The sequence below is a fragment of the Hemitrygon akajei genome, unplaced genomic scaffold, assembly GCF_048418815.1.
Source record: "Hemitrygon akajei unplaced genomic scaffold, sHemAka1.3 Scf000105, whole genome shotgun sequence".
NCBI classification, from domain to species: Eukaryota; Metazoa; Chordata; class Chondrichthyes; order Myliobatiformes; family Dasyatidae; genus Hemitrygon; species Hemitrygon akajei.
The window spans coordinates 1,115,700-1,143,387 of NW_027331991.1; the positions used below are offsets into that span (position 1 = coordinate 1,115,700).

Sequence of the window (27,688 nt, forward strand, 5' to 3'; positions counted from 1 at the left end):
TAAGTGGTTTTTGAGTTGTACCAACATATACCTCAAAATATTCTAAAGCTAAAACAAGAGATAACAATTCTTTCTCTATTGTTGAATAGTTTCTTTGATGCTTATTAAATTTCTTAGAAAAGTAAGCTACTGGATGATCAACCTCATCACCCTCATTCCTTTGCATCAATACTGCTCCCGCAGCTTCATCACTAGCATCTACAGCTAATGAAAAAGGTTTTTCAAAGTCAGGTGCCTTAAGCACAGGTTGTTGACATATCATTGTTTTCAATTTTTCAAATGCTTCCTGACAAAACACTGTCCACACAAACTTCACATTCTTCTGCAGAAGATTAGTTAATGGAAGGGCAACATTAGCAAAATTCTTACAAAATTTTCTATAATATCCTACCATTCCCAAAAATCTTCTGAGAGTTTTTTTCCCGTCGGAGTGGGAATCTCTAAAATTGCCTGAACTTTTGCCGGAACAGGAGCTACCTTACCTTGACCTACAACATAACCAAGGTAAGTCACAGTGGCATGTCCAAATTCACTCTTGGCTAAATTAATAGTCAAGTTAGCTTTTGAAAGCTTTTCAAACAATTTCTCCACCGCAATAATGTGTGCTTCCCAAGTATCATTTCCTGTCACTAAATCATCAATATAAGCATCAGTATCTTTCAATCCCTGAATCACAGAATTAATCATCCTCTGGAAAGTACCTGGGGCATTCTTCATCCCAAATGGAAGAACATTATACTCATATAACCCAGATGGAGTTACAAATGCAGAAATCTCTCTACCTCTGTCCGTTAATGGAACACACCAATACCCTTTCAATAAATCAATCTTTGTAAGGAACTTTGCTTTCCCAACTTTATCTACACAATCATCTACTCTAGGAATTGGATATGCATCTGTTTTCGTTACAGCATTCACCTTCCTATAGTCCGTACAAAACCTAATACTACCATCAGGTTTTGGCACCATAACACATGGCGAACTCCAATTCGAGTTAGAATGTCTAATAATATCATTCTCTAACATGTATTCAATTTCTTTCTCAGCAAGTTCACATTTTTCCATGTTCATTCTATATGGATGTTGTTTAATAGGTTTGGCATCTCTAACATCTACATCATGTGAAACTATAGTAGTCCTTCTCGGAACATCTGGAAACAAATCCTTATACTTAAAAATCAATTCCTTCATCTGTTGTTTCTGCTCTAGCTGTAAATGTGCTAATTTCTCATCCATATTTTCCAGAATGGTCGAATTAGGTAACCTAACAGAAACAATGTTAGATTTAGAATGAAAGTCAGATGAATCATCTATCATGTTCCCAGTTAAATCAAACTCATTCTCACTAACCACAACAGTCACAGTATCAGGTTGTTTCTCAAAATATGGTTTAATCATATTTATGTGGCAAAGTTGTGTTGACCTTCTACGATCTGGAGTTTTTATTACGTAATCCACATCATTGATTCTAGACACAATTTCATAAGGACCATGAAATCTAGCTTGAAAAGGATTTGTCTGCACTGGGAAAAGAACCAACACCTTATCTCCAGGCTTAAACATCCTCATCCTAGCTTCCTTATCATACCAAGTTTTAATTTTCTCCTGAGCCAACTTTAAATTTTCCTTGGCTAAGCTACAAGCTTTATGTAACCTGTCCTTAAATTTCAAAACATAGTCCAACAAATTAGTATGCACTTCCTTACTAATCCACTGTTCCTTCAATAAAGCTAAAGGTCCTCTAACTCTATGCCCAAACACAAGTTCAAATGGACTAAACCCTAAAGAATCCTGTACCGATTCCCTTACTGCAAATAAAAGTAAGTTTATACTCTCATCCCAGTCACTTTCATTTTCCACACAATATGTCCTAATCATATTCTTGAGAGTAGAATGAAACCTCTCCAAGGCACCTTGCGATTCTGGATGGTATGCAGACGAAGTGATTTGCTTAGCTCCCAATTTATAAACTATCTGTTGAAACAATCCAGACATAAAATTACTACCTTGATCAGTTTGTATTTCCTTAGGCAATCCAAAATAAGTAAAGAATTTTATAAGAGCCTTCGTCACAGTTTTAGCTTTTATATTCCTAAGTGGTACTGCCTCTGGAAACCTAGACGAAGTACACATGATAGTCAACAAATACTGATAACCAGTTTTTGTCTTTGGTAATGGACCAACACAATCTACAATAACTTTAGAAAACGGTTCACCAAATGCTGGAATAGGTTGTAATGGAGCTACTGGTGTAACCTGATTTGGTTTACCCACAATTTGACAAGTATGGCACGTCTTACAAAACATCGCCACATCTTTTCTTAAACCAGGCCAGTAAAAATGTTTTAAAATCTTGTCCACAGTTTTCCTTACCCCTTGATGTCCACCTAAAGGCACACTATGAGCTAAAGTCAAAATCTCATTCCGATAAACTTTAGGAACAACTACCTGATAAACAACATTCCATTCCTCACTTGCAGGAATTGTAGGCGACCTCCACTTCCTCATCAACACTCCTTTTTCCAAGTAATATCCTACTGACACCTTCTCAATTTCACTACCTAGTAAAGCTTGTTCCCTTAATTTTACAATCTCAGGATCTCTATTCTGCTCTGCTATCAACTCCTTCCGAGACAGAGATAAATCTTCATAGTCAGACTTACTCCCAGAATCTTGTTCAAACAACGAAGGTAAGAAAGTCTCTGACACATCCTCAAAACTCACATCCTGAGTTGAACAGTCATGAGTAACAACCTCATTCTGCACATCAATCTTTTTAGCCATAGCTCTAGTCACAACACAGGAAGAATCTGTGTTAGAATTCACCTCTGGTTCCTCTGATTCCATTGTCAAATGCACTTCAGGAAAAACTTGTCCACCTGCCAAGTCATTACCTAACAAGAAAGAAATACCCTTCACAGGTAAGCTATGCTGTAATCCTACTTTAACAAATCCTGTAACTAACCCTGACTTTAAATTTACTTCATGTAAATGTACAGGCATAAAATCACTTCCAACACCTCTTATGTAATTTACCTCACCAGTATCACTCTCTTCATTAAACTTCAACACACTATCTAACATCAGTGATTGAGAAGCTCCAGTATCCCTAAGAATTTTTATTGGCACCAGAGTAGATCCGTCTTTCAAGGATACAAACCCTTCAGTTATAAAGTGATCATATCCCTTTCTAACTTTGTCAGACTCTAACAAATCCTCATTTGTGTTTACCAAACCCTGTAACTTTACAGGTGCTTCAGTATGTTGCACACAAGCATCTGGAACTGCTTCCTTCTCTTTCTTTTTCAATTTGAAACAGTTAGCTATTACATGGCCAGGCTTCTTACAATAGTTACAAATAAGACCAAACTGTCTTTCCTTCACAGGTTTACCTTCCTCCTTACCTTTCTCATTAACCTCTGATTTAATTTCTAATTTACCTGGAGTCTCCATATTATTTTTCCTCTTGAAAATTCTACCCTGAAGAAATTTATTCTTATGGATTAAAACATACTCATCAGCTAATCTAGCACAGTCCTGCAATTTATCAGTATCCCTCTCATTTAAGTAGGTCCTTACTTCAACAGGAATGCTTCTTTTAAATTCCTCCATTAAAATCAGCTCTCTCAATGTATCATAGTCCTCATTTACATTTTTAGAAGAAACCCATCTCTCAAAACACATAGCTTTATCATAGGCAAATTCCACATAAGTCTTTTCCACAGACTTTTTCAAACTCCTGAATCTTTCTCTATATGCTTCTGGGACCAATTCATATGCTTTGAGAATATTTGTCTTCACAATATCATAATCTAATGCTTGCGCAGCAGTTAAAGCTGTGTAAACTTGTTGTGCCTTGTCTTTAATCACACTCTGTAACAACACTGACCATTTATCTTTCGGCCACTCTGACATCCGAGCAATAGTTTCAAAATGTTGAAAATATCTTTCCACTTCTGTTTCACTAAATGGAGGGACCAATTTAATTTCTTGGCTAGCAACAAACGGTTTTCTAGAATCAGAAGACTGATTCTCAGACCTTAAATTCTCCATTGCATATTTAAACTCACTCTTTTTCTGTTCAGATTCCAATTTATAACGCTCCAACTCTGCTTTACTTTGTTCCAACCTCATTTGTTCAATTTGCAACTGCATCTCCAGATTACTTATTGGAAACGATTCTAAAATCGATTCATCAAAATCACCCGAAGCCACAAAATGTGATGCGATCTTTCTCTGTATTACAGCCTTTGATGTAGTCGCCAAAATACCTTTAAGTTGCAATCTCTTAGCAATCTCAGATACTTCAGTTTTTTTCGCCTTCGCTAACAAATCCGCGTCTGGCGAATCCAGAAACTCATCAATATTCATCGTTGCCAAATACCACTCACAAGCCAATCAAACAAAAAAACCCGAGCAATCCCCGTTACCAAAACACCGATTCAAAATTCAAAAAACATTTTAAACTCAAACGATCCAAATCCCGGACGAGCCCCCATAATTAATGTTACGTATCCAGGCAACAATAAATATAGATGAGATAGGCAAGGGTTTAACAACAAATAACACGTTTATTAAACACTGAAACAAACCCCCTCAAAAGTAAACAAACCCAAACGTAATCGGAACTCAGCTGCTGTGCGGCAGATTCACAGTTCTTAATAGCGCTGCATGTTCAAACAGTCTTTCAAGCAGTATTGAAAAAAAAACAGTTCTTTAAAACGGTATGCCGAAAGTAAACAGTTCTTTAGAGCGATATGCCAAAAGTTCAAAAGCTCACAGTCCTTTTAAAAGGGAGAGACTTTTTAAGGCGATTTAAATTCTCTTCCACGTCGATGTCCTTCGATTCCCCGGCGTCGAACTTTCCCACGAAGAATTTTATAAAATATAACGGCTTAAAGGTACTGACCTTTCTTCCCACACTATTCTCAATCCTTTCTGGTCAACCCAGGGATTAACAGCGAGAATAGTCAACGAAATCCTTCCGAATGAGGATCAAACAAGGTCGAACTTTTCCACCTTCGAAAATCGGTTCTCCTCGATTTTTACCTTCCAAACTTTTCTTCACTCTCCATGGCAAAGAAACCATTGGCAGTGACCTTTTAAGCTTTAGGCATTATATAGAACTTCATTTTTAACTAAACTGCGTCATCACATTAAATCGCGCAGTGACATGAAGTCATCTTGGCAAATTCCGCCACGAACTGCCCCACCTGATAGGGTGGGTCTTCCTTTTATACCCTGTAGAAAAAACCTGTCACATGACCTCTACTGGCGGGAAAATGACATAACTCCACCATCACAAGACCATTACCTCATGTCCAGTATAACTTCAACCCCAGTCACGTGACAAGGGTACCACTGTCATGTGTCACGGGTACGTAACAATACTGTTATCATTAATGAGTCTTGGTAGCACCCAACAGTCTGAGGTATTTAGAGGAACAAAATATCGGGGGCCTCAATATCTCTTGAAATCCAAGATTCCCTGCACTAGTTACCTTTCAACATACAAACTCTACACTCTCAAAAATGTCACTTCTGAAGGCCTCCCGCTTACCAAGTACTCCTTTGCCAGAAAACGGCCTATCCCAAACAACACTTTTCAGGTCCTTTTGACAGCATCAAAACTGACCTTTCATCCCCTCTGTTCTGTTCCCCTAACTAACGAATCCCCTATCACCCGTTTGACTTTCCTCTGCCAGGTAATCCCTCCCTCCCCAACAGTTTCTAAAGCGGCCCACCTGGTTGTTGTGTGGGATGGCAACAAGAGTACTCTGTGATGGCTATTTAACTTCATTCCCTTTCATGTCTCTCAACCAGTTTCCTGTGTCCTGCACCTTAGGTGCAACTCACCTCCCTTCCTGTCATATCTATCACCCCTCCAACTGCTGGATGATCCAGAATTCATCCATTTTCAGCTCCAACTCCTTAAAGTGCAGCTGGACGCACATCTTGTAGGTTAGGGTGTCAGGGACACTGGAGTTCTCCCCACCTTCCGACCAATGTCCCCTCTAATTTGTAATGACCAGTGTGCACATAAATCTTGTACTGTGTATTCTCTTACCCAGTGACGACATGTGCACTGTGAATTTTATATAGAGAGGTATTCATTTTAACAGCCAGCAAATCACTGTCTGTAAGAACTGTGATCTCCTCTGGGCTCGATCCAGTTCATCTGCACTCTCACACCATGTCGCAGGCCTGTAACGGGTAATGAAGGATTTTCTCACCAGTGCTTTTGCACATTGTCCATAAGTGGTTTGCTTGCTAAATTATGCTTTAAAAAGTCAGATTTCCAAATATCACTCCAATTCTTCCCTCTTGTAAACTCTCCAACAACTTTTGCATCACCACAATACACACAGGTATCACCAGTTTCTGTATTGTACATAAATATTTCCCCTGAACCCTCCCCCAGGTGACTGACGGTGGTGAACTCAGTGATGGTAATTCCAATGAATATGAAGGGAAGGGCAGTAGTCTGTCTCACTGGAGTCTGGCACATTTGTGATGTGAAAGCTACTTGTTGCCCAGGGCAAAGGTTTTTGATATCATTATCTTCCCACAGAGAATGGTACAAAACATGTCGTCACGGGTAGAAAATTCCAGAACAAAAGGAGGTGGAACAAGCAACACACACAAAATGCTGGAGGAAATCAGCAGGCCAGGCAGCATCTATGGAAAAGAGTACTAATGCTGAGTTCCGCCGGCATTTTGTGTGTGTTGCTTGGATTTCCAGCATCTGCAGATTTCCTCTTGTCAGTGATCGGAGGTAGAACAAAGGTGATTTTCTCAACTGGTGATGTAAAAGATTTTGTTCCCTTTCTCCGAGTTCCTAATCCTTGCATTTAGATAGCTGGAGCTCAGCTCTGTCTGAGAGATCCATCGGTTCCCATTCCCTCATCAGCCGGAAGCTCCCCGGGGCCCGTGTACGGATCGTGGGGCTGAGAGAGAGGGAAGAGAGCAGGACTGTCCCAGAATTGCGGGTCACGGTTTTCGAAGTTCACAGGAATTATCCTGAAGTCGGTGTTTAAGATAAAAACACGGAAAATCGCTCTTACCTGCAACCGACATTTTCAAGGCCTTCAGTGTACTGCGCGCATGCGTGATACTCGGGGACGTCCTCAGCCCGACGCCTGCGCATTTCATCGGTGCCTCAACGACGGCGAAATTTTTAACTCATGGCCCTATGGGTAATCACGGTGCCATTAAAGATTTGTGCAGGGACCGGTTCAATGTCCATACCTTATTGTTTTCGTGTGTATCGAAAAATCTGCAGCTGTTTTAACGCAGACAGCAGCTCCCATAAGCAATATACTCAATATCAACGTGTATCTAATGCCAAAGTAAAATGCAGTTATAAAACACAGGAGATTCTGCAGTTGCTGGAAATACAGAGACGCACACACACAAAATGCTGGAGGAACTCTGCAGTTCAAGCAGCAACTAAGCAGCGGAGTACACAGGCTAGGCATGCTGAAGAGGCTCGGTCTAAACGTTGTCTTTTTATTCCTCTTCACAATTGCTGCCTGACTGTTGATTTCCACCAGTATTTTGCAGAAATTAACCAGCTTTTTTTTCGATCAACCAGTTTCCAAATGCTTCTAATCTTTCTTTTGTAGCCACATCCTGCTGGTCTGATTCCTCCTCCTCGTAAACTCTAGACCCCATCTCTCTTTGCAGCCCCAAAGCCTGACTCAATCTGGCAACTCTTTGGTTTTTGACTCTGCACCATCGAAGATTCACTCGCTAGTCTGCTGTCAGACTTTAGAGGTGCATTGTGTTACGAGACTGCAGGTTCGTTTTCTGTGAGTGTCCCTTTAAGTGCCTGATTGAGGCGGGTCTTTGACGTAAAACACAAAGGGTGAGGGGGAGGGGGAGGGAGAGGGAGGGGAGGGGGAGGGGGAGGGTGGAGAGAGGGAGGGGAGGGGGAGAGGGGAGGGGAGGGGGACGGGAGAGGAGAGGAGAGGGGAGAGGGGCGAGAACGTCAAAACCACAGTGAGCTCATCGTCTTATTCAGCCCGGAGAAAATCATGCAGGGAATTCATGCAGGTGTATAAGATGATGAGAGGCATTGGTCGTGTGGATAGCCAGAGGCTTTTTCCCAGTGCAGAAACGGCTAACACGAGGGGGAATAGGTTTAAGCTGCTTGGAAGTAGGTACAGAGGAGATATCAGAGCAAAATTTTTTAAGCAAAGAGTGGTGTGTGTGTGGAATGCACTGCCAGCGACGGTGGTAGAGGCGGATACAATAGGGTCTTTTAAGAGACTCTCAGATAGGTACATGGAGCTTAGGAAAATAGATTTCTATGATTCTATGAAATTCAAGGGAAATCTCCTATCCCACGGAGTGGTGACTAGTTGCAACCTGTCATCTCAGGGAGAGTGAGAGGGGAACGGCAGTGGTAGATTTTGATATACGGATATGGAACATAAACATGGGCAGGAACCAGATGGGCCGAGTGGCCTTTCTAGTGTACATTTTGAGTGTGATAGAGACAGTAAGTACCTGACACACGGGATTTGATACAGAAGTGATTTATCTTTCACAGCCCCACAATATTAAACACCAGTCTAGTTTAAGGCTAACATCAGCAGAACAGACTCCTCCAATGCTCAGTGACCAGGGTTCAGTCCTGGGTGCGATGAGCAGCCGCAAGAACTGCAGAATCTGACAGTAACAGTCCCTCATGAACCTGCAGCTGCCTTCAGTTACTGTGATGGTTAGACTTTTAACACAGAGCTGATTTGAACTTCCTCCCTGATGTGGGTTCAGACCGAAGATGTAGGGGAGAAGGAAAACAAAAAGATGATAAAGTTGCTTCCACCGTTAGGGATAAACAGAGAGGAAGAGGTGGAGAGTTTCTTAAATGCATCTATTTTAATGCTAGGAGCATTGTCAGATAGGTGGATTAGCTTAGAGTATGGATTGATAGCTGGAAATATGATGTTGTAGCTATTAGTGAAACATGGTTGCAGGACAGGTGTGACTGGCAACTAAATATTCCTGGATTTCGTTGTTTAAGGTGTGATAGAATTGGAGGGGCAAGAGGGGGAGGCGTTGCATTGCTTGTCAGAGAAAATATCGGGGTGGTGTTTTGACAGGACAGATTAGAGGGCTCGTCTAGGGAGACTATTTGGGTGGAATTGAGGAATGGGAAAGGTGTAGTAACACTTATAGGGGTGTATTATAGACCACATAATGGGGAGCGAGAATTGGAGGAGCAAATTTGTAAGGAGATAGCAGATATTTGTAGTAAGCACAGGGTTGTGATTATGGCAGATTTTAATTTTCCACACATAGATTGGGAAGCCCATTCTGTAAAATGGCCGGATGGTTTTGAGTTTGTAAAATGTGTGCAGGATAGTTTTTTGCAGCAATACATAGAGGTACCAACTAGAGAAGGGGCAGTGTTGGATCTCCTGCTGGGAATGAGATAGCTCAGGTGACAGAGGTATGTGTTGGGGAGCACTTTGGGTCCAGTGATCACAATACCATTAGTTTCAATATAATTATGGAGAACGATAGGACTGGACCCAGGGTTGAGATTTTTGATTGGAGAAAGGCTAACTTTGATGAGATGCGAAAAGATTTAGGAGTGGATTGGGACAATTTGTTTATGGGAAGGATATAACAAAGAAATGGAGTTCATTTAAAGGTGAAATTTTGAGGGTACAGAATCTTTATGTTCCTTTTAGGTTGAAATGAAAGGTTAAAAGTTCGAGAGAGCCATAGTTTTCAAGAGATATTGTAAACATTGTTCGGAAAAAGAGAGAGATCTATAATAAATATAGGCAGCATGGAGCAAATGAGGTGCTCGAGGAATATAAAGAATGTAAAAAGAATCTTAAGAAAGAAATTAGAAAAGCTAAAAGAGGATATGAGGCTGTTTTGGCAAGTAAGGTGAAAATGAATCCAAAGGGTTTCTACAGTTATATTAATAGCAAAACGATAGTGAGGGATAAGATTGGTCCCTTAGAGAATCAGAGTGGACAGCTACGGGGGAGATTTTGAAAAATTATTTTCATTGGTATTCACTAAGGAGAAGAATATTGAATTGTGTAAGGTAAGAGAAACAAGTAGGGTAGTTATGGAAACTCTGATGCTTAAAGAAGAGGAAGTACAGGAGCTTTTAAGGAATATAAAAGTGGACAAGTCTCCGGTTCCTGATAGGATATTCCCTAGAAACTTGAGGGAAGTTAGTGTAGAGATAGCAGGAGCTCTGACGGAAATATTTCAAATGTCATTAGAAACGGGGATGGTGCCGGAAGATTGGCGAATTGCTCATGTTGTTCCATTGTTTAAAAAGGGTTCTCAGAGTAAACCTAGCAATGATGGGCCTGTACGTTTGACGTCAGTGGTGGGTAAATTAATGGAAAATATTCTTAGATATGGTATATAATTATCTGATTAGACAGGGTCTGATTAGGAACAGTCAACATGGATTTGTGCGTGGAAGATCATGTTTGACAAACTGTATTCAACTTTTTGAAGTGGTTACTAGGAAAGTTGATGAGGGTAAAGCAGTGAATGTTGTCTATAGGGACTTCAGTAAGGCCTTTGACAAGATTCCACATGGAAGGTTAGTTAGGAAGGTTCAATCATTAGGTATTAATATTGAAGTAGTAAAATGGATTCAACAGTGGCTGGATGGGAGATGCCAGAGAGTAGTGGTGGATAACTGTTTGTCAGGTTAGAGGCCGGTGACTAGTGGTGTGCCTCAGGGATCAGTACTGGGTCCAATGTTGTTTGTCATATACATTAATGATCTGGATGATGGGGTGCTAAATTGGATTAGTAGGTATGCAGATAATACTAAGATAGGTGGCGTTGTGGATAATGAAGTAGGTTTTCAAAGCTTGCAGAGAGATTTAAGCCAGTTAGAAGAGTGGACAAAAAGATGGCAGATGGAGGTTAATGTTGATAAGTGTGAGGCACTACATTTTGGTAGGTCTAATCAAAATAGGACATACATGCTAAATGGTAGGGCATTGAATAATGCAGTAGAACAGAGTGATCTATGGGGCATAGATAATAGAATGATGGTGAATAGTCCTCTGAAGGTGGAATCTCATGTGGATAGATTTGTGAAGAAAGCTTTTGGTATGCTGACCTTTATAAATCAGAGCATTGAGTATAGGAGTTGGGATGTAATGTTAAAATTATACTAGGCATTGTTCAGGCCAAATATGGAGTATTGTGTGCAGTTCAGTTCACCGCATTATAGGAAAGATTTCAATAGAATTGAGAGAGTATGGAAAAGATTTACTAGAATGTTACCTGGGTTTAAACACCTAAGTTACAGAGAAAGGTTGAACAAGTTAGATCTTTATTCTTTGGAGTTTAGAAGGTTGAGGGGGGACATAATAGAGGTATTTAAAATTATTATGGGGATAGATGGATTTGACGTGGATAGGCTTTTTCCATTGAGAGTAGGGGAGATTCAAACACGAGGACTTCAGTTGAGAGTTAGGGGGAAAAAGTTTAGGGGTAACACGAGTGGGAACTTCTTTACTCAGAGAGTGGTAGCTGTGTGGAGGAGCTTCTAGTAGAATTGGTAGAAGCAGGTTCAATATTTTTTTTAAAATGGATAGGTATATGGACAGGAAAGGAATGGAGGGTTATGGGCTGAGTGCAGGTTGGTGGGATTAGGTGAGAGTAAGCTTTCAGCATGGACTAGAAGGGCTGAGATGGCCTGTTTCCGTGCTGTAATTGTTATATGGTTATATAATTACCATCCAGAAATAATATTACAGGATAAACAAGCAGGACTAACTCCCTCAATAGATATAACCATTCCCAACACCCACATCTCCCTCGACCAATGGAGCACCTCACAATAGGTATTGTTTGTGTCATCAGTCAGACAACCAAATTATTTTCTGTCAATCAGCTTCGAAATGTTGCTACTCTGTTATTCGTTTCCACTCCCTGCTGCTGATTCCCTTCTCATGGTCCGTTCTTACACCAACCATTTCCCGGAGCCCCACACTCTGCCCTGTGCAGACCTGCCTCTGCTTTCTGACCCTGCTCCGTTGAACATCCAACAGATGGTTTCCCATTCTGCTTTCAGTCTTTAGAGGACAGTGGTGTTCTCTAACAACACTTTAGAAGCAGGGAAAATGACCCATAATGTGGAAATGAGCCCTAAATAAGGAGGTTAACTCCCAATGTCATTCTTCCTGAGCCCAGAGATTAGAGGGACAAAGGACATCTGAGACAGAACTGCAGTCAGCTCGACTTTTACAGTCTGCAGAGAATTCAAGGGAAACCTCTTCACCCACAGAGTGGTGACTGTTTGGAACCCATCTCACAGGGAGAGCGAGAGGGGAACAACAGGGGAGGATTTAAAGGGACTGTCGTGTAGTTGAAACTCTGGCAAGGTCCAGCCAGCCTGATTTGACTCTCTACTGTACACTAGGTGTGTTATAAATTCACTAAGTACCAGAGACAAAGTTTAAAATAGAACTGACTTATTTGTCACAGATGCAGAATATTAAACTCCAGTCCCATTAAAGGTGAATATGCAGCAGAAGAAACCCCTCTCATGCCCAGTGACCAGGGTGCAGAACTGGGTGTGGTGAGCAGCAGCAATAATTGCAGAGTTCAGCACCGACAGTCACTCTCGAAATTGCATTCAGCAACGGTGATGGACACACATCCAGTGAACGATCTCTCCAGTGTGAACTCAATGATGCACATTTGGTTGATTTGGCTGAGTGAATCTCTTCCCAAAGTCCGAGCAGGTGACCAGAGTCTCCCCGGTGTGAACGGACTGGTGTGCTCGCAGGTGGGATGACTGAGTGAATCCCTTCCCACAGTCTGAGCAGGTGAATGGCCTCTCCCCAGTGTGAACTCGCTGATGTACCTTAAGTTTATATGACGAAGTGAATCCTTTCCCACAGTCTGAGCAGGTGAATGGCCTCTCCCCAGTGTGAACTGACCGGTGTGCTTGTAGGGTAGCGAACCGTGTGAATGCCTTCCCACAGTCTGAGCAGGTGAACGACCTCTCCCCAGTGTGAACTCGCTGATGTGCTTGTAGGTGGGATGACTGAGTGAATCCTTTCCCACAGTCTGAGCAGGTGAATGGCCTCTCCCCAGTATGAACTCGCTGATGTACCTTAAGTTGAGATGACGAATTGAATCTTTTCCCACAGTCTGAGCAGGTGAACGGCCTCTCACCAGTGTGTACTAACTGATGTCTCAGTAGGTGAGATGACAACGCGAATCCCTTCCCACAGACTGAGCAGGTGAACGGCCTCTCCCCAGTGTGAACTCGCTCATGTAGCTTAAGATTAGATGACGAAGTGAATCCTTTCCCACAGTCTGAGCAGGTGAATGGCCTCTCCCCAGTGTGAACTCGCTGATGTATCTTAAGTTGGAATGATGAAGTGCATTCTTTCCCACAGTCTGAGCAGCTGAACGGCCTCTCCCCAGTGTGAACTCGCTGATGCACTTTAAGGTTAGATGATGAAATGAATCCTTTCCCACAGTCTGAGCAGATGAACGGCTTCTCCCCAGTGTGAACTCGCTGATGTAACTTAAGTTCAGATGACGAAGTAAATGTTTTCCTACAGTCAGAGCAGGTGAATGGCCTCTCACCAGTGTGAATTGACTGGTGTCTCAGTAGGTGAGCTGACAACGTGAATCCCTTCCCACAGTCTGAGCAGGTGAACGGCCGCTCACCAGTGTGAACTCGCTGGTGAGCCATTAGGTCAGATGACCGAGTGAATCCTTCCCCACAAATTCAATGTGCACTGACTGGTGTATCCAACAGGCAGGAAGACCGTCTCAATCCATTCTCAGCCACAGAACAGGTGAATGGCCTTGCCCATGGTGATCCTGCTGATGTACCTTCAGTTGAAATGACCGACTGAATCCATTCCCACAGTCTGAGCAGATAAATGGATTCCCCCCGTGTAAATTGACAGGCGTGCCAGTCGATCAGATGATCGACTGAATCCCTCCCCACAGTCTGACTAGGAATGATGATTGAGTGAATCACTCCCCACAGTCTGAGTAGGAATGATGATCGAGTGAATCCCTCCCCACAGTCTGAGTAGGAATGATGATCGAGTGAATCCCTTGTTCCACTTCTTAAATATCTGGACATAGACAACAAAACAGCGTATTGTGTTCGACCTTCCCGTAGATAATTTCCTTGTCGTTTTTAACCTGAAAAAGATTTATAGTACATCAATGGGTGAAGGACAATATTTCAGACGAGATTACTTGAGATGTGAAGGTGTGATCTGGCATCACACTGTTACAGTGAGGTTCAACGCAAGTTGGAGAGAGAAATCATCTTCCAGCTGGGCACAGTGCTGGTATCTGGAATGACCATCAAACTCTCTGATGATCTTCCTGTCTCTATAAGAATGGGGCATTTCTGCCATCACCAATCTGTGACCTGGCTCAGTTTGACTCTCTCCATTGGTATAATTCTCTGTTCCCACTGAGCTGCAAGAGTGCCTGGCCCCACAGTAACTGAAACACTCTCACACAAATACCCTTTGTTGACGTGCAGCTGGGATTTTCTTTTATCTACTGTCAATGTAAAGTGCCACAGTTTTGAAGCCATGTAAACATTTCCTGCCCAGATGAATGCGCACAGCTGTTAAAAGGAATTAAATGAATAATCATATTATTTCAGGTTCTTGTCACAGTCACAGAAAAGTACAACACAGAATCAGGCCCTTTGGCCCATCTAGTTTGTGTTGAACTACTTAAACTGTCTGCTCCTGTACCCCTACCATCCAGGTACCTATACAACCCTCTTAGAAGTTGAAACTGAGCTCGCATGGACCAGCTGGGTTTTCTGTTCATTCCACACCTGGATGACCGTCAGTGGAAGAAGTTTCCCCTCATGTTTCCCTTAACATTTCACCTTTCACCCTTAACCCATGGCCTCTGGTTGTAGTCCCACTCCATCTCAGTGGAGAAAGCCAGCTTGCATTTACCCCATCTATAACACTCATAATTTTGGTATGCCTCCATCAAATCTCCCCTCAATCTTCTACATTCCAAGGAATTCCAATTTTGGGGGATATTAACATGCGAGTGGATTGGGAAAATCAGGTCAGCACTGGATCTCAAGAGAGAGAATTTGTAGAATGTCTCCGAGACTGCTTTTTAGAACAGCTTGTTGTTGAGCCCACTAGGGGATCGGTTGTATTGGATTGGGTATTGTGTGATGAAACAGAGGTAATTAGAGAGATGGAAGTGAAGGAACCCTTAGGAGGCAGTGATCACAACATGATTGAGTTCCTGTGAAATTTGAGAAAGAGAAGCCAAAATCCGATGTGTCGGTATTTCAGTGGAGTAAAGGATATTACAGTGGCATGAGAGAGGAACTGGCTAAGGTTAACTGGAAAGGGAAACTAGCAGGAAGGATGGCACAGCAGCAGTGGCTGGAGTTTATGCGAGAAGTGAGAAAGGTGCAGTACAGATATATTCCAAAGAAAAAGAAATTTTCGAATGGAAAAAGGATGCAACCGTGGCCGACAAGAGAAGTCAAAGCCAAAGTAAAAGCACAGCAGAGGGCATACAAGGAAGCAAAAATTAGTGTGAAGACAGAAGATTGTGAAGTATTTAAAAGCTGACAGAAGGAAACTAAGAAGGTCATTAAGAGGGAAAAGATGAACTATGAAAGGAAGCTAGCAAATAATATCAAAGAGGATACTAAAAGCTTTCTCAAGTATATAAAGAGTAAAAGACAGGTGTGAGTAGATATAGAACTGATAAAAAATGATGCTGGAGAAATTGTAATGGGAGATAAGGAGATGGCGGAGGAACTGAACAAGGATTATGCATCAGTCTTCACTGAGGAAGACATCAGAAATATAACGGACATTCAAGGGTGTCAGGGAAGAGAAATATGTGCAGTCACAATTACGACAGAGGAAGTACTCAGAAAGCTGAATAGTCTAAGGGTAGATAAATCTCCTGGACCAGATGGAATGCACCCTCGTGTTCTGACGGAGGTAGCAGTGGAGATTGCGGAGGCATTAGCAATGATCTTTCAAAAGTCAATAGATTCTGGCCTGGTTCCGAGGACTGGAAGATTGCAAATGTCACTCCGCTACTTAAGAAGGGCGCAAGGAAGCAAAAAGGAAATTATAAACCTGTTATCTTGACATCGGTGGTTGGGAAGTTGTTGGAGTCAATCGTCAAGGATGAGGTTATGGAGTACCTGGAGACATATGACAAGATAGGCAGAACTCAGCATGGTTTCCTTAAAGGAAAATCCTGCCTGACAAACCTAGTGCAAATTTTGAGGAAATTTGTAGGAAGACAAGTAGGCTAGACAAGGGAGATGCAATGGATGCTGTATATTTGGACTTTCAGAAGGCCTTTGACAAGGTGCCACACATGAGGCTGCTAAACTAGATAAGAGTCCATGGAATTATGGGAAAGTTACATATGTGGATAGAGCGTTGGTTGATTGGCGGGAAACAGAGAGTGGGAATAAAGGCATCCCCATTGAGTCCTGACGAAGGGTCTCGGCCCGAAACGTCAACAGTGCTTGTCCTTATAGATGCTGCCCGGCCTGCTGTGTTCCACCAGCATTTTGTGTGTGTTGTTGTATAAAGGCATCCCATACTGGTTGGCTGCCGGTTACCAGTGGTGTTCCACAGGGGTCCGTGTTGGGGCCGTTTCTTTTTACATTGTGTATCAACTATTTGGATTATGGAATAGATGGCTTTGTGGCTAAGTTTGCTGATGATACAAAGATAGGTGGAGGGGCCCGTAGTGCTGAGGAAACAGAATCTGCAGAGAGACTTGGATAGATTGGGGGAATGGGCAAAGAAGTGGCAAATGAATTACAATGTCGGAAAGTGTATGGTCATGCACTTTGGTAGAAGAAATAAACGGGCAGTCTACTATTTGAATGGGGAGAGAATTCAAAGTTCTGAAATGCAATGGGACTTGGGAGTTCTCGTGCAGGATACCCTTAAGGTTAACCTCCAGGTTGAGTCGGTGGTGAAAAAGGTGAATGCAATGTTGGCTTTCATTTCTAGAGGAATAGAGTATAGGAGCAGGGATGTGATGTTGAGGCTCTATAAGGCACTGGTAAGACGTCACTTGGAGTATTGTGTGCAGTTTAGGGCTCCTTATTTATGAAAGGATGTGCTGACATTGGAGAGGGTTCAGAGAAGATTCACTAGAATGATTCTGGGAATGAGAGAGTTAACATATGAGGAACGTTTGACCGCTCTAGGACTGTACTCCTTGGAGTTTAGAAGAATGAGGGGGGACCTCATAGAAACATTTTGAATGCTGAAAGGCATGGACAGAGTGGATGTGGCGAAGTTGTTTCCCATGGTGGGGGAGTCTAGTACGAGAGGACGGGACTTGAGGATTGCAGGGCGCCCATTCAGAATGGAGATGCAAAAAAATTTTTTTAGCCAGAGGGTGGCAAATCTGTGGAATTTGTTGCCACGGGCGGCAGTGGAGGCTGGGTCATTGGGTGTATTTAATGCAGAGATTGATAGGTATCTGAGTAGTCAGGGCATCAAAGGTTATGGTGAGACGGCGGGGGAATGGGACTCAAGGGGAGATTGGATCAGCTAATGTTGAAATGGCGTAGCAGATTTGATGGGCTGAATGGCCGACTGCTGCTCCTTTGTCTTATGGTGATTCCTGTGTATGCACCCTGGAAGCCTCAGGAAATGATCATGATCATGAATCAGGCCCCAGATAGAAAAGAAAAACCAGCACAGTTTGCTCAGTGTGTCCACAGTACTACACAAATGTTTACTGCAACTCCGCAAGATTTATTCAGTCTCTGCTGCATGATTCTCTCAGCTGATGAGGGGCGGAAATGGAAGGCAGAATTGAGATACCAAACCTATCAGGAGTTACAGGTGGAAAACCATAATGGGAATGAACAGACAGACCAGATTATTCAGGCCTTGGAAAGGGCTCTCCAGCAACCTGTAAACATCACTAAAGTACCTGAATGCAAATCTAAGCCTGGGGAATCAGGACCAGACTATTGAGAGTGATTTGTGGCCTGCTACGGCACCTTTGCAGGAGACCAAGACTTTAATGTTGGGAATCTGTCCCCCCAGTTCAATGCCCTACTGCCCCAATGCTTACCAACTGAGTTAGCCAACATGATTAAAACAAATAATATTGATTGGCCTGACAATGACCGAAATCGAATGCGACGAGCTTTGACATATTATTGGGACCCGGCTTTCGAATCCCGATCAACCCTTAAGGGAACTAATATTAAAGGTGAATATGCTCAGCCGGAAGAAGGACGCGAGCGGGCTACATCTGGGGATCAGAAATGGGAACAAGAACCTACCAAGGGACAGGTGGGGACAACAACCCGTTTAGAAATGAACAAGCAAGGATGCTTCCTACTGTGAGTTCCACCCCTCAGGAAGAGCCCAATGTAATATTGAGAGTTGCTGGAATTTCAATTCTGTTTATGATTGATATGGGGCATCCACAACCACTCTCGATCAGGAAACAGTATTGGAAAAGGGATTCCAGTTATCAGACGCTACAATCACTCTGTCAGGGTTGGAAGGCACGGAACATATGTATTCCCGTACCCAGCCACTGCAGGTGGAATTCCAGGGGAACCAGTGTGAGGTTTCATTTACAGTCACCACCAGACGGGGGTGTAATCTAGCAGGGAGAGACTTGCTCTGTCCGTTGGAAGTCGAGATTCTATGCACGGACAAGGGTATCACCCTGGGACTAGTGAACAACCGAGAGCTTCCCCAGTTTCCGAATCCCCAGTGGTGGGCATTTAATCTGGACTCCACCATGTTTGAACCCCTTCTGTCAGCGGCCGACCCCTACGTGACTCTGTGCTTTGACCCATGAGGGACAGAAGTTCCCAGTCACGGAGATTGGAGAGGTTAAAGGAAGAGAGGGCAGTGCATTACTGGCCGAAGTTCCGGATTTCCTTTGGCGACAAGCAGAACTGGTGGTCCCCATACCTGAGGCAACGTTTTCTGAGGATGGAAGCTCTTTTGTGGATCCAGCAGGGAAATGATGCGATAGTGATGGACAGTGAAGTAATTGAGCAGGCCTCTTTTGAAGCTTATGCATTTGGGATTGTACATGACTACGGGGCTTTGGGGATTCCTGACTTCCTCTGGCCACCCCATTAGTAATGCCACCTTTGTAAACAACTTAGTCACCGCTCTACAGCTACCTCGAGTTTTGGCTGTTATTAAATGTGCAGCCCATACTCGGAAATTAGTTGATTACATTAACTGATTCAGAATTGGCTTGCCTGCAGAAAACAGAGGGTCAAGATGGATGGAGTACATTTGGATTAGGGGGTTGTGACTAGTGGTGTCCCACAAGGATCTAATCTGGAACCTCTACTTTTTGTGATTTTTATTAACAACCTGGATGTGGGGGTAGAAGGGTGGGTTGGCAAGTTTGCAGATGACACAAAGGTTGGTGGTGTTGTGGATAGTGTAGAGGATTGTCGAAGTTTGCAGAGAGACATTGATAGGATGCAGAAGTGGGCTGAGAAGTGGCAGATGGAGTTCAACCCAGAGAAGTGTGAGGTGGTACACTTCTTTGTAAGGACAAACTCCAAGGCAGAGTACAAAGTAAATGGCAGGGTACTTGGGAGTGTGGAGGATCAGAGGGATCTGGGGGTACATGCCCACAGATCCCTGAAAGTTGCCTCACAGAGATAGGGTAGTTAAGAAAGCTTATGGGGTGTTAGCTTTCATAAGTCGAGGGATAGAGTTTAAGAGTCATGGGGTAATGATGCAGCTCTATAAAACTCTGGTTAGGCCACACATGGAGTACTGTGTCCAGTTCTGGTCACCTCAGTATAGGAAGGATGTGGAAGCATTGGAAAGGGTACAGAGGAGATTTACCAGGATGCTGCCTGGTTTAGAGAGTATGGATTATGATCAGAAATTAAGGGAGCTAGGGCTTTACTCCCTGGAGAGAAGGAGATTGGGAGGAGACATGATAGAGATGTACAAGATATTAAGAGGAATAGATAGAGTGGACAGCCAGCGCCTCTTCCCCAGGGCACCACTGCTCAGTACAAGAGGTTGTGGCTTTTAGGTAAGGGGAGGGAAGTTCAAGGGGGATATTAGATGAAGGTTTTTTACTCAGAGAGTTGTTGGTGTGTGGAATGCACTGCCTGAGTCAGTGGTGGAGGCAGATACACTAGTGAAATTTAAGAGACTACTAGACAGGTATATGGAGGTATTTAAGGTGGGGGATAATATGGGAGGCAGTGTTAGACAGTCGGCACAACAGTAACGTGGATCTGTTTACATGTACGAGTGTGGGGTAATTGGTGGGGAAGTTGTGGGGCTACTGGTGGAGTGGAAGGACATTGGGGATGTGGGTTATCGGACACAGTGTGACCCGGGAGGATGGGTCCTATGGCAGATTAAGTTGTAAGCAAAGGAGGATCTGGTCCATTGCATCAGACAGCTTTCAGGAAGCAACAAATCTCTCTTTATATTAATCACTGTCTAATCTTGCTGCTAACATTGTGTTTGTCACAGAGCCCAGAGTCTGGGAACAGCTCGATGGTGGGAACAGCTCGATGGTGATGACGAGAGGCAGTTTACTGGAGTCAAGGCCCATGCCTCGTGGAGCTCCCCAGGGTAACACACATTGCTACTTGTCATCGATGTCAATAATCTGGTTGAGAATGTACAGGATATGGGTAGTGAGCTTGCAGCAAGTAATTTCAAACAATTACTCATTTTTGCAAGATAGTAAATATAGACACCCCTCTTTCCCTCTCCACCCTCAGAACCGACCGAAAGCTACTTCAGAAGATGTAAGTTCTTCAAATGAGCAAACACTGAGGGAATGTGTGTGACTTTAAAGAGCTGGGACACTGACTGTACATTACCAGACCTGGAGTGATTATAACTGGGTCTGACAGAGATAACTGATACTTCTGGGCACATTCATTCTCACCTCAACTATTCCCTACCTTATTTTGTATAGATATGTAATGTGTAAAGGACCAGTGTTTGAGTAAGTAAGACTCACCAAACTTTCTCCTGACTGAATCACTGGAAACTCTGAGTCAGAAGGGTTTCCCTCCAGTTGTTGCTCTCAATCCTCGGGCTGGTTCACTTGTTGCTGTTCCCTCGTCTTCAGTCGTGGTTTGCTTCCAGTTGTGGGTTTTTCTTCAAATAAATCTCTCACCGCAGGTCTAACTTTAATCAGAAAGACAATGAAGCACGTTAACAATACAAAGGAAAACAAAATATTTCTGCTCATTGAAATCTAAACATTGAAGACAAATATAATGATCTCAGTGAACAAATCTGTAATTGTCCCTGACACGTCACAAAACCTGATATGGGATAGGAAGGAGTCATCGTTCAGTCATGGTCAGATATAAGATGCAGGAACAGAATTAAGTGATTCTATCCATCGAGTCTGCTCCACCACTCAACCATGGCTGAGATTTATTCCAACACCATATTCCTGCCTTCCTCCTGTAACCATGAAGCTACTTAGCAGTCATGAATATATTAATCTCTGTCATAAATATACCCAAATGGCAGCCTCAACCAACCTCTGTGGCAACAAATTCCACAGATCAGACATCATTTGGCTGAAGAAATTTTTCTCATCTGTTTTGAAGGGAAGCATCTTTATTCTGAGACCGTGCTGTCAGATCACAGACTCCCCGTCTAATGGAAACATCCACTGTATCCAGGCTTTTCAGCATTCGGTAGGTTTACTTAACCACCCCGTCCCCTTTCACCCCCGTCTGAACTCCAGTGAGCACAGCTCCATAACCATCAAATGCTCCTCATACATAAAGCCGATCATCCCTGAGATTATTCATGTGAACCTTGTTAGCAACAACTGCACTGAACACATTCCCAAGTATAACAGACAATCAGGAAATTTAAACCATTCCAGAGTGAATCACCAGAATCGCTCAACAGGTAAGGAACTGCTGTGGGGAGAGCAACAAATTTAAGGATTCAGGTTCACAACCTTTTATCAAAATGGATTCAGAATTTCTCATTTTTAGTGCAGATCTCCAGCCACTTGAGTTTCTGTTTGATTTCCACTGTCTGACAGACAGGTGACAGTGAGGAGGAATTTCCAAACACAGTCCGAACACTGAACACCCCCCCAGGTTTATTTCTACTGGTTCAAACACAGAACAGCCCGTTTACTCACAGCCTCTCCCTGTGAGGGATGGAATGGGAACTCATTCCCTCCTCAGACTGGCAGTCATTGCTTCCAAAGGAACTCCAGAAACAAACATCTGATCCCAGACCAGAAATACTCACTCAACACCTCATAAACCGGGGCAGCTTGATCCCCGGGTCCATTTTACTTGGATCTAACAGGGGTGCAGTGCTGCCGGAGCTCACCGGAACGCCACTCCAGCACCTCTGTAAAAAACAGTCAAAATAAACAAGCGGGGAATTTAACAGCGGCCGCATATTAAATAGAGGGAAACTTACAGAAGTGGGGGTTGGGGAGAGGGGTTGGTGGCTGGTGGGGAAAATACCACTAATAACATTAGGATAGGATATTTGATTGTTTTTGGTGAAATCCAGGAGCTGTGATTGTGGTGATCCGTGGATTACTTGCTAATACAAAACTAAATTTATCTCACAAACAACCCTAAGCAAACAACGTTAACTTGCTTGATAATTATATTTTGTGAGAATTAGTGAATTCAACCGTGCGCTACTTTGTCATATTATTAAATTAAGTATTATACGTTTTATTGTACCAGTTATATACTGAAATGTTGTGATTGGCTATAATCTTAACTTATGACTTAACTATCACTATATTTCTGTGGAGCTCTGGAATTCATATATATTTATTTCATCTTGGTATAGTGCTAGACATTATAAAAAGGCATATTCTCATATATTTGTATATACACACACTTGTATGACCGAACTTGTGTACCTGCTCATTACATATATGTTACGTGAATGGGGCAAGGAAGTTGTTCAGTACATGAAATGAGCAGGTACAAAAATTGGGTGTGACATACAAGGGGTGATTGATAAGTTCGTGGCTGAAGGTGGAAGAAATCAATTTTACAAAACCTTTCCAGCATCTGCAGATTTCCTCGTGTTTACAAAACCTAGCTATTTTCAATTATCTGAAACAGAAAGACCACAAAAGTTATTAATTTCAAACTTTCTGCATAATCAATCAAAGAGTTGAACTACACGTGCAGGTACCGAGAGCTGTATAACTTCAGGCCTTCTAACTTTGGCCACGAACTTATCAATCACCCCTCGTACACCTCAAAAAATTGGCAAAGCACCCCTGCTCCAGCCGCAGGTCTCAATGCAACCGGCCAAGATTCACACAATCTCAGGATGAACTCCGACTCACCCCCACTCGAATCGGAGAAATGCCAACAACAGATGCAGTGAGCAAACCGCATGCGAATAGCAGGAGGTTCTCCGCAGCACCACCGGTGGCCGGAGGTCTGCACATAGTCCCCGGTGGCCGGAGGTACGCTCATTGTCCCCGGTGGCCGGAGGTACGCACAGCGCCACTGGTGCCCGGAGGTCCATGCAGCGCCACCTGTCTCTGGAGGTCCATGCAGAGCCACCACTGACCGGAGGCGGGAGGGACAACGGAGAGGTAAATCACAAACACGACGAAGTCCGCAGATGCTGGAAATTCAGAGCAACACAAACAAAGTGCTGGCGGAACTCAGCCGGCCGGGCAGCATCTAACGGGAAGAATCAACAGTCGACGTTTCCAGTTGAACCCTGTTTCAGGATTGAGATGGAATGGGGGAAAAATCTGAATAAAATCGGGGAGGGCGTGAAATGTCTGGCTGGAAGGTGACAGGTGAAGCCAGGTAGGTGGGAAAGCTCAAGAGCAGAAGAAAATAGAGTCTAATAGGAGAGGAGAATGAAGAGCAGGAGAAAGGGATGGAGCAGCGGACCCAGAGAGAAGTGATAAGCAGGTGAGAGGACGTGAAAAGTCAGAGAGGGAGTGGGAGGGAGGGGTGTGAGGGAAATTTGTTCACAGGAAGGAGAAATCGATATTCATGCTATCAAGTTGGGGAAGGGGGTACCCATACGGAATATGAGGTGCAGATCCTGGACCCTGTGAGTGGCCTCATCTTGGCACAAGAGGACACGATGGGTTGACATGTCGGAACTGGAATGGGCATCGGAATGAAAATGGAAATGGAAATGGAATGGACACCGGGAAGTCCTGCTCGGAGCGGAGAGTTCAACGGTTAATTTATTATCAAATCAGGTATCCATAAACAACTGCAATTTTTTTTCCTTCTCCAGAGTGCCACGAAAGAAAGAAAGAGCATGAAAGTCGTTCAGAGAAAAAAATCAAACTCCCACCTCACCCCCCGGATCAAGAAGAACAGCATCCCAATCATCAACCCCCAAAAAACACTCCTACCCCGCACAACAGCGGCAGAGCCGGTGTCACCAGTGTAGAGGCGGCCGCATCGGGAGCAGCGGACACAACAGGCGACCCCGGAAGATTCACAGGTGAAGTGTCGCCTCACCTGGAAGGATGTTTGGACAACGGAGACAGTTCGGCCGTCCGGCCCATTCACTGTGACACCCCGAACTCCACATCAAATCCGTCCAAACGAATCTGGGCGAACTTTAATGACCAATAAATATAATTCCTCTCAGCGATCAGTTGTCTGAGTGATTCCCTGACTCTGAGAGGAAGGGGTATCTATGGTCCACACTGTCAGGGTGTTGAGTTTACCAGGAGACAAAGACTGCAGGGACGAGAGGTTTTCTGTTGACTAATACACTGTGTGTGGACCCCGCTGGCAATTCTGGTGTTGTGACCCGAATCGAGACAAACACCACGCTGCCCACTCCACCAATAACACGGCACAGCCGGACACATAACAGGGGACTTTACATCCCACAACACTGGATTCAGTGATGAAACCCGTGATTAATGTTGTTGTCCCACTGAAAAGTGCATTAAGGTGCTTTTAAATGCCAGCCTCTCCCACAGGTGACGTCTCACAGCTCCTCCCCCCACACGCCTGACGTCACACACGGGCTCCCCACACCGGGATCTGCCCTCACGTGCGCGGTGTCTTACGTCACCCACGCGCTGCTGTGCTCGAGCTTTATCGGTTGAACGGCTGGGCTAATAATCACGTGACCAGCCCCTTCCCCACCGCTGTCAACAGAGGATTCAGGAGCTGCGCTATTCCCATTGGTGCGAAGCGATGTCAATAACAGGTTACAACCAGTCGCGGAGGCGGACAGGCCGAGTGGGCGTTACCCCGCTCAGTTCGTCTCCCGCTCGAGCGCCGACCGCCTCATCAGAGCGGAGAAAACCTCAAAGTAAATGTCCGCTTTCTGATTTATTTCCATTTCCCTCCGAGGGAAGTTGGGGCGTTTGTGAAGCGTCTCCTGCGGCCGGAGTCTGATGTATCGCTGAGAGGTAGGAGGAGACCGCTCGGCCCGTCGGTTTGATACCGGTTCCCCGGGGAGGGGGGATTTTATTGAAAGGATGAAGATGGTGAGAGAGGGGGCGGACAGGATGTTTGTCCCGGTGGGGACAGGAGGGGCTCATCTGTGGAAATGTCTGAACCCACGGTGGTGTCGAGCGGAGGGATTCACCACATCGGGGGCAAACACCGGCAGACTGTTGCCCTGCAAGCGGGGCCGATGGTCCGGGCAAAGTGACAATTATTTGTGCTTTGTTCAGATTGTACCTGGAATATGGTGTAAAATCCCGCTCCCCATACTAACACGGGTTATACAGACCAAAGGACAAACTGTCGGAGGAACTCAGTGGGTCGGGCAGCATCTGTGGAGGGAAATGGACCGTCAACATTTCGGGCCGAGACCCTCCCTCTGGACTGAGTGTGGACGGGAAATAGTCAGAGAAAAGAGGTGAGGGGTGGGGATGGGGCAAGAGCTGGGGAGTGAGAGGTGGATCCAGGTGAGGGGGGAGGTGGGAAGGTGGAAATAGTGACAGGGGTGGGAGGTGAGTGGTTGGGGCAAATCGGGGCTGCAGAAGATGGAAATTAATTCCATAGAGGATGAACAAAGAGGTTAGAGAGTATTTGTTATAGAGAGTGTAATGAAGATTCACCAGACTGATCCCTGGAGCAGTGGGTCATCATATGAAGAAAGATCAAATGTGATAACCCTTTCATTTGGAGAATCGAGGACTGAGAGGAGAACACATTGAAATGCAGAACATCATTACCGGTTGAACCAGGGATCCCAGTCTCTGAAACAGTGGTGGACGGTCCGGAACTGTGATGAGGGGAAATGTCTTCACTCCGAGGGTGATGAATGTCTGTAAATCCCCTCCACAGAGGGCGGTGAAGACTCAGTGATCGTCCTCACATAAAACAGAGGCCGGCAGAAGTGTGGAGACCGAAGGGATCGAGGAAATGAGGATCGGACAGAAACATGTGGCTGAGATGGGAGAACAGCCGCCATCTTGCTGATGGTTAGAGGGGCTGAATGGCCTCCTCCTGTGGCTTCTCGCCTGATGTTTCAGTGTTCCTGTCCAGCAAGGCTCTGGAGGAATGTGAATAGAAATTAGTGTTTATAAACACAGAGCTGATTTAAATGAAACGTGAACATTTCCTGTTTGGGTCTGAATCATGTTTTGGACCGGGATGGGATTTGAGCCGGTGACTCTGTGACCTGGGGGTGGAGGGAAAGGGATCGGGGAAGATATGGTGTGGAAAAATAATCATGTATCTGGTGTAAATATGGAAAAATGTGGGGAATGCGGCGGATTGGTCGGGCAGTGTGTGAGGGGAGAGGAGCAGAGTCACAGCGGTTCAGGTGGGAGTCCCTCCACCCGTCACCTGATCCCGTTTCCTGTTCACATTTTTCTGCAGATCTGCAGCATCTGCGGGTCACTGCTCTACGTGTCCGTGTAGCTTCATCTTTCCCCGTTCAGACAAGTCAGTGAGATCCGGATCTGTCACGTCCTCTCGTTGTGGGTGGACAATGTTTTTTTCTCTGCAATAGCTTCTGTTGTTTCATTCCACTGTTTTGAGGCGCTGAAGTGCAGCCGATGTTTCTGGGTGTATGACCCGTTTATGTGAGAATTTAGCCTTTTCTATTTCTCTGAGCTTCTCATAAATGTGTAAAGTTCAATTCAGCTTCACCTCAGAATTTCCAAAGCAACACCCAGTCAGTCAAATTGCTCCACACAATTAAAATAAGTTATTACAATTTTTTTCTATTTTTGTACTATATATATGTATATTCTTATTTTAAATCACAATTGTTAAAAACTATTGTTATGAAATAGGTTCTACTGCTACTGCAAGGACAACAAATTTCCTGTCATATGCCGGTGCTATTAAACCTGATTCCTGGAGCAAAAGGAAAAACCTTGTATTCATACAACCCAGATGGTGTCACACATGCAGAAATTTCTCTACCTCTGTCCGTCAATGGAACACACCAATACCCTTTCAACAGATTAATCTTTGTAAGAAATTAGCTTTTCCAGCCTTATCGATGCAATGATCCACTCTAGGGATAGGATAGGCATCTGTTTTTATTACTGCATTTACCTTTCTATGATCAGTGCAAAATCTAACATGACCATCAGGTTTGGGCACAATAATGCAGGGTGACTCCAATCTCATTTTGACGGCCTAATAATACCATTCTCCAGCATATACTCAATTCCCTGGTCAGCCAATTTACACTTTTCTACGTTCATGCAA

The 27,688-nt window shown here is 44.0% G+C and overlaps 1 protein-coding gene across 1 annotated transcript in view; it reads right to left on the reverse strand.

Moving 5' to 3' along the window:
* Positions 1-8,612: 8,612 nt before the first annotated feature.
* LOC140723253 (uncharacterized) overlaps positions 8,613-27,688 on the reverse strand; it is a 41,722-nt gene continuing 22,646 nt past the window's right edge. Inside the window, 2 exon segments of the mRNA XM_073037865.1 lie at positions 8,613-13,543; positions 14,525-14,540. Of these exon segments, the coding sequence (XP_072893966.1) occupies positions 12,692-13,543; positions 14,525-14,540 (868 nt within the window). The 3' untranslated portion in view covers positions 8,613-12,691.